Source organism: Monodon monoceros, unplaced genomic scaffold (assembly GCF_005190385.1).
Source record: "Monodon monoceros isolate NGI ecotype Baffin Bay Population unplaced genomic scaffold, NGI_Narwhal_1 Super_Scaffold_12, whole genome shotgun sequence".
Taxonomy (NCBI): domain Eukaryota; kingdom Metazoa; phylum Chordata; class Mammalia; order Artiodactyla; family Monodontidae; genus Monodon; species Monodon monoceros.
In genome coordinates, this window is record NW_021703768.1 from 112271038 (window position 1) to 112284546 (window position 13509).

The 13509-nt window shown below is 34.9% G+C and overlaps 1 protein-coding gene across 1 annotated transcript in view; it reads left to right on the forward strand.

Annotated features, from left to right (window-relative positions):
* The window catches only part of SEC24A (SEC24 homolog A, COPII coat complex component), a 62670-nt gene that overhangs the window by 19812 nt on the left and 29349 nt on the right, over positions 1 to 13509 (forward strand). The window contains exons 4-11 of the mRNA XM_029217065.1: positions 1537 to 1614; positions 2190 to 2350; positions 2641 to 2813; positions 5243 to 5345; positions 6375 to 6501; positions 8238 to 8347; positions 10534 to 10646; positions 12011 to 12129. Of these exons, the coding sequence (XP_029072898.1) occupies positions 1537 to 1614; positions 2190 to 2350; positions 2641 to 2813; positions 5243 to 5345; positions 6375 to 6501; positions 8238 to 8347; positions 10534 to 10646; positions 12011 to 12129 (984 nt within the window). The remainder of the gene's footprint in view (positions 1 to 1536; positions 1615 to 2189; positions 2351 to 2640; positions 2814 to 5242; positions 5346 to 6374; positions 6502 to 8237; positions 8348 to 10533; positions 10647 to 12010; positions 12130 to 13509) is intronic.

The window sequence follows — 13509 nt, forward strand, 5'->3', positions numbered from 1 at the left end:
ACCATTGCAACAAGATTGGAAATAGGAAAACAGAAGAGGAGGGGAAAAAACCACTGCCCATATCCTACTACTCAATGTAATCAATATTATCATTTTTGTATTTTCTTCTACCATTTCCTTTTTTTAGTATTGTTAGTAGGGAAAAAACTGACCTGTGTATAATTTGAAAAGAATGGTGTTAACAATGAGTAACAAAATGATAAAGCCGTGTCCCACTGGTTGCCACCTGATAATTTTGAATATCAAGCTACAATAAGTATTTAAACTTTTAACCAACTAAAAATATGCTCTATGTTTTTGTTTCTACAAAACAGTTTTACTAAGGTTTTCTGTATCAACTCATGGCTAAAGACCTGGTGGTCTTGAGAATTGGAAAGGAGTTACTAACTTTATGAAACAATTAAACTTATCTATTTGGTGTTAAAACTGTTAAAAGTTAGCACCTTTATACTTAGGTGCTAGAGGTTGATACTATTCATTGATTTTAGTTTCTTCTGTACCCAAATTAGAGCTAATAAATAGCAGAGGTACATAATGATAAATTTTTATTATTTGTTTTAGTGGTTGTTTGCTAGACCAAAGCAATTGTTCTAATTAATATATATCACCTTAAAGTTAACTCTAGATTCTACTCTGTTCCATATTTTTATTTTAAAAAATTTTTTTCTTGTATTCTATTTTTTTTGAATTTTATTTTTTTTTTTATACAGCAGGTTCTTGTTAGTCATCCATTTTATACACATCAGTGTATACTTGTCAATCCCAATCTCCCAATTCATACCCCCCCCCTCGCCACTTTCCCCACTTGGTGTCCATACATTTGTTCTTTGTGTCTCAATTTCTGCCCTGCAAACCGGTTTTTCTAGGTTCCACATATATGCGTTAATATACGATATTTGTTTTTCTTGCTGACTTACTTACTTTTTTTTTTTTTTTTTTTTTTGCGGTACGCGGTCCTCTCACTGTTGTGGCCTCTCCTGTTGTGCACAGTCTCCGGACGTGCAGGCTCAGCGGCCATGGCTCACGGGCCTAGCCGCTCCACGGCACGTGGGATCTTCCCGGACCGGGGCACGAACCCATGTCCCCTGCATCAGCAGGCGGACTCTCAACCACTGAGCCACCAGGGAAGCCCTTACTTACATATTTTTTAAAAAAGGTTTTTATCCTCATAAATTTATTTCATCCTTAAATAGTATTGATTTTGGTGACTTATTTTAGTGTGTACTGCTCCTTAGAAGTTTTTAATGCTGCTCTCACAACTAGTAAAATCTTTCAGGTAGTATATAATTTTATAAACTACACAAAGTACCATTCTTTTTGGAAGCTTATAAAGTTATTTGAAACTTTTATATATTTTGTATATTTAAAATCTTACATTCTTTGAAATTTTTATTTCAACATTTAACATTTCCTGGGTTGTGGTTTAAACTATTTGTCATTTGGAAAGTTATCATAAATTTTAAACGTTAGCTCAAATCTTGCAAAAATTATAATAATGGTTCTAATTTAAATATTGTTAATAAACTTCCTCCTTAGGTATTATACCAAATACCAATAATGGATCTATGGTGGTTCACAATAGTTATGATGAAATTGAAGGCGGTGGCTTCTTGGGTGAGATGCTATAAAAGTTTTTTTGTGTTTTTAAGTATGTGTTCCTTGTAGGAAACAAAGAAGAAAACTTCATAATTATGTCACACAATGATACCTACTGTTAGCATTTTTTATCTCCATGTGTTTAGATTTTTTGTTAGGTTTTTTTCCCCTTTAGGATTGGGATTATGGGCTTTATTATTATTATGTTATGACCGAAGAGTATTTTTTTCAATTAAATCTATTTAAATTTACTTATCCAGTTGAACATTTAGTATGTTTTAATTAAAGTTGTTTTGACTTAAATTTTAGTCTGAATACAAAGTTTAGTACATGATATGAGATATGAGAGTAAATTAATTATACTAAACTTATTTTTGTGTGTTTACAGCTGCAGTCCACTTTAGCTAGATTTTAATCATTGCTCTTACTTTGTTACTAGTGTTTATTTGTTTTACTTTACAAAATTGATGAATGAAAGTATTAAATTACCCAAAGGATTTTAGAGTTATGATTTCTATAATTTAATGGATGTGTGTGTTGATTTAAAGTACTCTGGAGTGTTAAATAGAACTTAAAAGTTACCTTGTTTCTAGCAACACCACAGCTTACTAATAAGAATCCTACAATGAGCCGAAGTGTTGGATATTCATATCCCTCCTTACCACCTGGTTATCAGAGCACAATACCACCTAGTACAACAGGAATGCCACCCTCTTCCTTGAATTATCCAAGTGGTCCACAGGCATTTACTCAGGTATACTTTTTGTTTTTGTTTTTTTACCTGTATTCCACTTCAGTTTAAACTGTATTCACATGAAAAAATTTTAGGAAGGTATAATGAAAATTTTTAACCAGTTAGAATGATAATAAATATTTCATAAGGCCTTTGTCCTGTTACATATCTCCAGAACCAAAAATTGACCAGGAAATCTAGATTACAGTGTTGTTATTTAGAGAGAAATTAAGTAACCAAGTCCTTATACTCTTCTCTTTTCAACTGAAGACATTATAAAGGCTACTTACTTTGAAATTATATATCTTTAGACTCCTTTAGGTGCTAATCATTTACCTGCAAGCATGAGTGGATTAAGCCTACATCCAGAGGGGCTAAGGGTTATCAATCTACTTCAAGAAAGAAACATGCTTCCATTGACACCTTTGCAGCCTCCTGTTCCAAATTTGCATGAAGATATTCAGAAACTCAACTGTAACCCAGAGTAAGGCTTCAAACAGCGCTTCTTATTAAATATGACATTTTACTTGTTCTAAAATTCTTCCAGATTATTTTTGAGCTTCATGTGTTACGAACAAGCTATACAAATGTATTAATTTATGAAAGTAGTTCTGCATGCAGAAAACAGCGCTTTGTTAGTTGCTTACTTGATATTTGAAATATTCTAAGTCAAGAAATAGAGGGCTTCCCCGGTGGCACAGTGGTTGAGAGTCTGCCTGCCGATGCAGGGGACGCAGGTTTGTGTCCCGGTCCGGGAAGATCCCACATGCTGCGGAGCGGTTGGGCCCTTGAGCCATGGCCGCTGAGCCTGCGCGTCCGGAGCCTGTGCTCCGCAACGGGAGAGGCCACAGCAGTGGGAGGCCCGCGTACCACAAAAAAAGAAAGAAATAGAGTTGTAACCCCTGATCTGATAGCTACTCTTATCAGCTCTCATGGGACTATGATATTCATTATCATTATGGTGATTACATTATATTTTCAAAGTCCAAAGGACAGAGACTTGATTCTATATAATCCTTTATTTGATCTCATTTTAAATTGTTTTTCATAACCAACATAATTATAATACTCTTTTCTCTCTTAAAATTGATTGTGAGTTTAAGTGTATATGAAGACTTTCTGATAAACTGAATTTTGTTATTTTTATTTATTTTAAAAATTTATTATTTATTTGGCTGCATTGGGTCTTAGTTGCAGCATGTGGGATCTTCTGTTGCGGTGTAGGGGCTCTTCTCTAGTTGTTGTGCACAGGCTCCAGAGCGTGTGGGCTCAGTAGTTGCAGCGCTCGGGCTCCAGAGTGCGTGGGCTCTCTATTTATGGTGTGTGGGCTCCAGAGCACATGGGCTTAGTTGCCCTGCAGTATGTGGGATCTTAGTTGCCCAACCAGGGATCAAACCATTGTCCCCTGCATTGGAAGGTGGATTCTTTTTTAAAAAAATTATTTATTTATTTATTTTGGCTGTGTTGCGTCTTCGTTTCTGTTCATGGGCTTTCTTTAGTTGCGGCGAGCGGGGGCCACTCTTCATTGCGGTGTGCGGGCCTCTCACTGTCGCGGCCTCTCTTGTTGCAGAGCACGAGCTCCAGACGCGCAGGCTCAGTAGTTATGGCTCACGGGCCTAGTTGCTCCGCGGCATGTGGGATCTTCCCAGACCAGGGCTCGAACCCGTGTCCCCTGCATTGGCAGGCAGACTCTCAACCACTGCGCCACCAGGGAAGCCCCTGGAAGGCGGATTCTTAACCACTGGACCACCAGGGAAGTCCCTGAATTTTTTTTTTAATTAATTAATTTTTATTTTTGGCTGCGTTGGGTCTTCATTGCTACACGTGGGCTTTCTCTAGTTGTGGTGAGCGGGGCTACTCTTCGTTGTGGTGCACGGGCTTCTCACTGTAGTGGCTTCTTTTGTTGCAGAGCACAGGCTTTAGGTGCATGGGCTTCAGTAGTTGTGGCATACGGGCTCAGTAGTTGTGGCACGTGGGCTCAGTAGTTGTGGCTTGCGAGCTCTAGAACGCAGGCTCAGTAGTTGTAGCACAGGGGCTTAGTTGCTCCGCGGCATGTGGGATATTCCCTGCGTTGGCAGGCGGATTCTTAACTACTGAGCCACCAAAATTGGGAAGCCCAATTTTGTTATTTTTAAATAGTCTTTTTAAAACCATCAGTAAAACTGAGCTTTTCAGTAATACACTTAACTTTTTTTTAAGATTTATTATTTATTTATTTATTTAATTAATTTTTGGCTGCATTGGGTCTTAGTTGCAGTACTCAGAATCTTCCTTGAGGCATGCAGGATGCTTCATTTCAGTGCGCGGGCTCTTCGTTGTGGTGCACGGGCTTCTCGTTGTGGCGAGTAGCTTTTCTCTTCTGTAGTGGCATGCAGGCTCCAGGGCGCATGGGCTCTGTATTTGTGGCACGCAGGATCTAGTTGAGGCGTGCGTGAGCTCAGTAGTTGTGGCATGCAGGCTTAGTTGCCCTGAGGCGTGTTGGATCTTAGTTTTCTGACCAGGGATTGAACCCGTGTCCCCTGCATTGTAAGGCAGATTCTTTACCACTGGACCACCAGGGAAGGTCCCAGTAATACGCTTAACTTTGCATGTGCAAATTTGGGTCATCACCTTTAAATTCCAGTGCCATCTAGATTTATATAAAGAAAAATAAGTTCTTTGGTAGTCTAGACTGTCTTATGCACAAGCTGAGAAGAAAATTTGTTTTAGTTATATAAAATGGGATTATAACCGTCTACCCTTTCTTTCTGAATAGGATTTAAATATTTAAAAAGGATAAAATTTGTGAGGGTCTATTGAAATACTTCATTTGTAATCTGATCCAACGTTAAAATGTGTACCTTTTAAGTCTTTTTATTTTTGTCCAAAAATAGTCATAGTAACAACTGACAAATGATTTTTACATTGATATAGGTTATTCCGATGCACACTGACTAGCATTCCTCAGACTCAGGCCTTACTGAATAAAGCCAAACTTCCTTTGGGACTGCTGCTTCATCCTTTTAAAGACCTAGTGGTATGTTTTACTAGCGAAAGTAAATGTTTTGTGGAAAATTATCTTGGTGGTAAGGAATTTTTTATAATAGTGCAAGAATTTGTTTGAGCTATCTTTAGGAATTTGACCATTGGCCGATTCCTCTTGTATTTCAGACAAAAATATTATCAAACGCTTTCACAAAGAGATAAACATATTGTTGAAAAATTCAGGAGGTACTGAATAGAATAGAGGTACTGAAGAAAATAAATAAATGAACCATACTATTTTAACAAGTTGTAAATTGTTTACCCATTAAAATACTTTACCCATTCTCCCAGTTCTTCCATTCTTGGAGTAAAGTCTGTTGCTTTAAGAAGCTGTTTCCAAAAAGAAAAAGAAGAAAAGAAAAGAAGCCCTTCTACTTTTGTCCTAAGGCTCTGGGACCTTGACATGTGACCACATACGGTTTGAGAGAATCAGTCCATAAGTGAAGTGACTTTCCCAATACAAACCTCCTTTTGGTAATAGGATTGTATTGCCTTTACTGATTTTTGACTTTAACTTTAGATCTTTTAAAACGTAGGATAAACTTTAAATAGGAGCATAATTGCGAAGTCCAATAAAATATTTAAATATAATTTAACCATACCTTACTTTGTGACAGTTCTTTTATGAGAACTTAGTAGCCTGTTAATATAACATGAAGAAACTTCCTAATGATTTAATTAGTCATTTTTTTTAGAATATTGATCCTTCCTTCACCATTCATCTCACAGATATGTTGTAAATTTACTATGTTGGTTTTGTAATGTAAACTTTTAATGAGAAAATAAATACTTTTTAAAAGGCAAAGTTTAATGAGAATGGTCCTGGGGAAAATCACTAGGGTTTAAGAACCAGTACATTTCATTACATAATTTTTTGTTTGGCAGCTTGGACACATTTTTTTACCCTAGTTTTTTCTCTAAAATTATAATATCCCAACAATTATTTGGAAGGTATGGATTAATTGCTTGACCTTTAGACATGATCATCATTGTCTTTAATAATTTAGTCCTTTTTTTTCAGCAATTGCCTGTGGTTACCTCTAGTACAATTGTGAGATGCCGTTCATGCAGGACATACATCAACCCTTTTGTCAGCTTTCTTGATCAAAGGAGATGGAAATGTAACTTATGTTACCGAGTCAATGATGGTATGTTTTTTTTTTTTTAAACATTTAAACATTTCTACATGCATTGTAGGGAAATCAGATAACACAAATGTGAAGTTAAAAAACAAAACAAAACCCGGTCTTATTTACCCGTAATCCTTTCACTCAGATATAACTTCTTTTAACTATTTTCTAGGCATTTATACTTATATATAAATAATTATATACAACCTAAGCAAAAAATGTGATAATACTACTTTGATACCACTTTTTTACATTTATTTTATTGGGTATATAATAAATGGCATATTTCATGGTATTATTTAAGCCTGTAATTTAAGAAATACTTTTATTTAGAAATTGTCCCATGCCTTTTCTCTAGGGTGAAAGAAAATAAGCCCACAGAGTAGCTGCCATTAGCTTCATTCACTGCTGTATGAAGGGAGGTGGGCAGTGCTAGAAGGTTAGTTGAATGTAGTTTTTTTAGTAGCTGATGAGGAGGGGATCTTCTTCAGTAACTGTTTCACAATTTATATTTGAGGAATATCATCTAACCAACAACATTCTATTAGGATTAGAGAAGAAAAAAAGGGCATGCCGTTACCCACATTGAAAATTTGGTCTCTGTTTAGAAGGAAATTTCATTAAGCATTGGGAAATAGAGGAACTTGAGAGATTTTTTTTTTTTTTTTTTTTTTTTTGCGGTATGTGGGCCTCTCCCATTGCGGAGCACAGTCTCCGGACGTGCAGGCTCAGTGGCCATGGCTCATGGGCCCAGCCACTCCGCGGTATGTGGGATCTTCCCAGACCAGGGCACGAACCCATATCCCCTGCATCGGCAGGCGGACACTTGAGAGATTTTTTATAACCATTTTTATTGTTTGTGTTTTTAGAGTAGAAGAAGTGAGGGTAGAAAAAGAGCATTCTTTTTACTCTGTAATAATGTAGAAAATGTATGTATTTATAGTGTTTAGTACACTTTTAAAATCTTATGTATATATGCTTCAATATATGAAATTAAATTATGATAAGGGTTGAAGTCATTTTTGTGTGCAGCCCAGACCATTTCATGAACTATGGCTTACCCTTTAGCATATATAGGAATTTGAATTTTTACACAGTTCCTGGGAAGATAGATGAAATGATAATTAACACATTATTGAGGGGGGGATTTTTTCAGAAACCAACGCCTGTGGCCGTAATATGTCTCTGGTCAAAAATGTGTTAATTTAGAAAATACTCTTTGAGCACTAGTGTTTTATAGGCAGTAGGCAACTGATATTCCATAGAGGTCTTATAACTATTGAAACTCACCATACCCTTAGGCTTTAACCTTTGAAGTATTTTACCATAGCTTTCTAGGGGCAACCAGAGTCTGTACATTTCATATGTCAAATGTTATTATCCGTGTACCGCTGTGAAATTTAAGACAAAGTTTAGTCTTGCATTTAAGAAAATAATTGGCATTTAATGAATTTTTATCATCCTTTCAAACTACTTTAGGAAAGCAGCTTTCCAAGAATTAAGAGAAAAAAGGATATTAGAAGATAGGGAAAGAAAAATCATAGTGCTTGTGGTTGTAAAAGCAAAACATACTTAGTGCCATTCAGTGTGGAGGGGAATTGAATGGGACTCAAAAACAAAGTGTATTTAACCCTTAATATTTAGTCTATATTGAATTATTTATAAATTCCTAAATTAAAAAAAAACAGCCAAATGCAAGCTATATTAAACTTAATCCTATCAGTTTTAACAATATATATGGTTAACTCACATAGTTCCTGAAGAATTCATGTACAACCCTTTGACCAGAGTCTATGGAGAACCTCATAGAAGACCTGAAGTTCAAAATGCTACTATTGAGTTTATGGCTCCTTCAGAATACATGGTAAACTTTCATTTTTTATATAGCACAAATATTTCATTATACCTGGTTTTAAATAAAATATAAAATCCTTTAACCAAAATTTTATATTTTTAATTTATAAAAGTTATCCTTGTTCATTATAAAAGTAGTTAATTTGTATATAAGGGTAAGTTTGAAAAGTAAAAGTATAAAGTTCCACTTATGTTTCTTGGGCATCCATCCAGAAATTTGCAATATATTATTGGGATCATACTTACTTTTAGGTCACTTCCAGTTTTTTCTGTTACAAATAATGATGTGATGCACATCATCTTTGCAACTACTTTTATACACTTGTGTGAATATCTCAGGTCTTGCATTTGAAAAGATAATAATTATGCCTAATGTTTAACTAGCACTATGCATTTTATAAAGCACTTATATATTTTTGATTATCACAAATAACTCTTAAGCTGTTAATCCTGTTTTACGGATGTGAAACAAATTTAGTTAGGTGACTTTCCGGATCTTCTTTAGCAGGTGCTAGAGGTCTCATAAAAATTTAGGATTTTTGATTTGATTTCCCTTTCCGCATGCAATAATTGCCTCTAAGGAAAGGGAATATGAAGATAAGTTTTAATACCAACTTTTAATATTTTATTTTAGTATATTTTTGTGGGATAGTCTCTATCTGGTCAGTTGGGGCCATTTTAGTATAGATATTTTGAAGATTCAGTCTCTTTTCATCACATAGAAATTTCAGTGTAGAAAACATTTTTGTGACACTTAAATGGCTGGTGATCGCTTTCTGTAGTGTAGCTGTCCCTCTGTTGAATTAAAACCAAAAATCAGAAGCATTTGTTCTTTTGAATTGGCCTTCCTGGGTTTCTTTAACTCCCAGGTTTTATAAAAATGGCTTCCTTTAAATTTGGAAATTTGCCTATAGCAAGAGGTTTTCTTCCTTCCTGACTTACCTCTTGGGCAACAGATTCTATGGATTTTGCAAGTGATACGTGCAAAATAATATAAAAGTTAGTATACTACACGTGGAGTTCTGATTGTGGTTATTTGGTGCTTTTTATTTTATTTTATTATTATTTTTATTGAAAACTTAAAATACTTTTTATTTTGAGACAATTTTAGACTTATATAAGGATGGCAAAAATAGCACAAAGAGTCCACCCAGCTACCCCTAATGTAAACATTTTATGTAGCTCTAGGACAGTCATCAAGCTTAAATTAACACTAGCACAACACTATGAATGAAACTACGGACTTTACTTGGATTTCACTAGTTTTTCCACTTAACATCCTTTCTCTGTCCCAGGATTCAATCCACATTGCATTTAGTTTCTGTTCCTTTAGTCTGCTCCCATCTGTGGCAGTTCCTTAGCTTTTCCTTGTCTTTCATGAACGAGCTTTTTTTTTTAAATTAATTTTTATTGGAATATAGTTGCTTTACAATGTTGTGTTAGTTTCTGCTGTACAGCAAAGTGAATCAGTTATATGTATACGTATAGCCCCTCTTTTTTAGATTTCCTTCCCATTTAGGTCACCACAGATCACTGCGTAGGGTTCCCTGTGCTAAACAGTAGGTGCTCATTAGTTACCTATTTTATGCACAGTAGTGTATATCAGTCAATCCCAATCTCCCATTTTGTACCTGCCTCCCCACCCCGCCCCAGCTTTTTACTGAATTGAAAACAAATCTTTGAACTTGGAAGTTTAAAATATACTTGTACATTTTTCTGGAACTTGGCTGAAGTGTGTTGATTAAATAACCAGCTCAGGCTAACTTGATTTGTCATTTTCAGAGCTGTACATTTCCCTAAATTGTGAAATATAATGTACATATGGAAAAGCCTATAAAACATAAATATGTAGCTTACCAAATAATCATAGCACCACTGTTGCACCACACAGGTCAAGAAATTGAACATTACCGATGCTCATAAATACCTTTCTGATCACATTTCTTCCTCTTCCTGTCCTAGAAAAAAATACTCTTCTGACCTATGATAATCATATCCTCATTGTACTTTTTCTAAGTATGCATCTGAAGAAAACTTCTTTCTATATTATTTTCTTAATGTATTATTATTTATTGTGGTCTCCACTTAATCTGTAAATAATGCTTATTTTATTCTTTTGCTATATAGACACAACAAATGGTAAGTTTAAATTTAATTCTATTAATTGTATTTAATGAGATCCTTTTTCTCCTTCAGTTACGACCACCTCAACCTCCAGTGTACCTTTTTGTATTTGATGTGTCTCACAATGCAGTTGAAACTGGATACTTGAATTCAGTTTGCCAGAGTTTGTTAGACAATCTGGATTTGTAAGTATCTTAATTCAGGTTAAATTATAAACGGTGTTTGTAAAATGAATAAGTAGTTTCAAACTATATTTTAAAAGTTATGTAATTATGTTCTAAAAGTCCACTTAAATCAGTAGATAACTTTAGGCCTCACTTTCTCTGAGAAACATTAATTTATTTTAACTTTTTATTATGGAAAAATTTCAAATATGTAGTAAATAGAAAGAATGTAATGAAGTTCCAGTTACCCATCCTTCAACTTCAATATTTTTAGCATTCAGCTGTTTTTGCCTCATCTAACCCTGCCCTTCCCCCTTTTTTCCCTAGAGTGTTTTAATACAAATCTCAGTCAGTATATCATTTACCTAGAAATACTTGGAATTATTTTTAACCCTAACTAAAATATGAGAATCACATCAAACAAAATTAGCAATAATTCCATAATGTGATATAATACCCAGTTCAATTTTTGTTCCTGGTTGTCTCCAGAATGTCTTTTTACTGTGGGTTTGTTGAAATAAGAATCTAAACAGTATCTACACATTGCATTTGCTGGTTATATCTCTTAAGCCTCTTAAAATAACTGTACTTTAAGTGGTTCTTAGATACTTAGTGTAACACGTAAAAGCTAATGTGACCTTTCAGTGTAATGAAATACTATTGTGCTCTTGTGTGTAAGGAAGAATGTGTAGGACCAAATCTCATCAGAAGTGGACTAACTCCCTCACCTTGGCGAAGGGCATTCTTGTTCTTATCAGCATTTGTATTTTTAATGTTGTAGGTTATGTATGGGGATTGTCTGTTGATGAGAGAGTTCACAGACTCACCCAAGCATGAACAACAAAAATGAAAACTAGTTTGTCTTTCCCCTTATGAAACTATGGTCTACGTATTTAAGTTCTTCAAAAACAGATCTTTCTGTTGATCATCTTAAATGAATGCATTAAACAATATAAAAAGAGGTTTGGGCAATGTTTTTTTAAAGATATGCAGTTCATAAATTTATATTACATTTTAGAGTTGGTGTTTGGTAATTTTTTTGAAGTATTTTTTATAAATTAAAATCATCTACAAACTTCTGTATATACTTTCCAGTATTTTTTATATCTCATTTCCTAAGTGATTGATATAACTTTATATAGTATAATGAGTTTTGGATTGCTGTATTATTGCTGGGTTTTGTTGATTGTTTGACTTATATATAGTGTTTTCTTTTGAGTAGTGTATGTTTTCATGGTGATTAAACATTGCACGGGTTAAAAACATTTATGTTGGGGCAGTTTTCATAACACAGAAGTAGATATTTGTATTTAACTCTTTGCAGATATTTTAGGTATATATGTATATGGGAAAACTACAAAATACTCTTCTGAATTTGTTTTTAGGCTTCCTGGCAACACTAGGACAAAAATTGGCTTCATAACATTTGATAGTACAATCCACTTCTACAGCCTTCAAGAAGGTCTATCTCAACCTCAGATGCTAATAGTTTCAGATATTGAAGGTATATATTATATACTTAAAATTATTGAACTGCCTGAGGAGCTTTTAGTTTTAGAAATATTTCATGACTGTTCAACAAACTAGCAGCATATGGTATGATTCTACTATACTGAGGAAAACCTTGAGTATAAAATCATAAGATTTTTGGAATTATAAGAATCCCTCAGGGCTTCCCTGGTGGCGCAGTGGTTGAGAGTCCGCCTGCCGATCCAGGGGACACGGGTTCGTGCCCCGGTCTGGGAAGATCCCACGTGCCGCGGAGCGGCTGGGCCCATGAGCCATGGCCGCTGAGCCTGAGCGTCTGGAGCCTGTGCTCCGCAACGGGAGAGGCCACAACAGTGAGAGGCCCGCGTACCACAAAAAAAAAAAAAAAAAAAAAGAGTCCCTCAGTCAAATCTCTCATTTTATAGAAGAGGAAACAGAATTATGGAGGTAAAGTGAGTTCTGAACAAGTCAACAAAAAACAAGTTAATGTTAAAGCTCATTCAAGAAGTATTTGAGGGTAGACCTAGATTAATTGAACAGAATAGAGAGCCCAGAAATAAGCCCTCACAAATATGTTCAGTTGATTTTTGATAAGGACGCCAAGACCATTCAATGGGGAAAAGACAGTCTTTTCAACAAATGGTTCTGGGAAAACCAAACATAAAAAAGAATGAAGTTAGACCCTTACCATAAACCATATAAAAAAAAATTAACTCAGTGGATCAAAGACCTAAACTTAAGAACTAAAACTGTAAAACTCTTAGAAGGAAACATAGGGGAAAATCTTAATGACATTGGGTTTGGCAGTGATTTCTTGGTTATGACACTAAAAGCAGAAGCAACAAAAGAAAAAATAAATAAGTTGGATGTTATCACTGTTAAAATACTTTTGTACATGAAAGAAAACTGTCAAGAGAGTAAAAAGTCACAAAATGGGAGAAAATATATGCATATGCAAATCACACATATGATGAAGGATTAATATAAAGAGCTTCTCAACTCAGCAACAACAAGAAAACACAATTCAAAAATGGACGAAGGACTCAAATAGACAATTCTCCAAAGATGTACAAATGACCAATAAACACATGAAAAAATGCTCAACATTATTAATCACTAAAGAAATGCAAATCAAAATCACAATGAGATACCACTTCACATCCATTAGAATGGTTATTATTTTTTAAAAAATGGAAAATAAATGACTGGCAAGGATGTGGAAACATTGGGACTGTTGTATATTGCTGGTGGGAATGTAGCATGGTGCAGTATTATGGAAAACAATTTGGCAGTTCCTCAAAAAGTTAGGCATAGAATTACCATTATGATCTACCAATTCTGCTTCCCAGTATATACCTAAAAGAATTGAAAGCAGAAACTCAAACAAATACTCGTA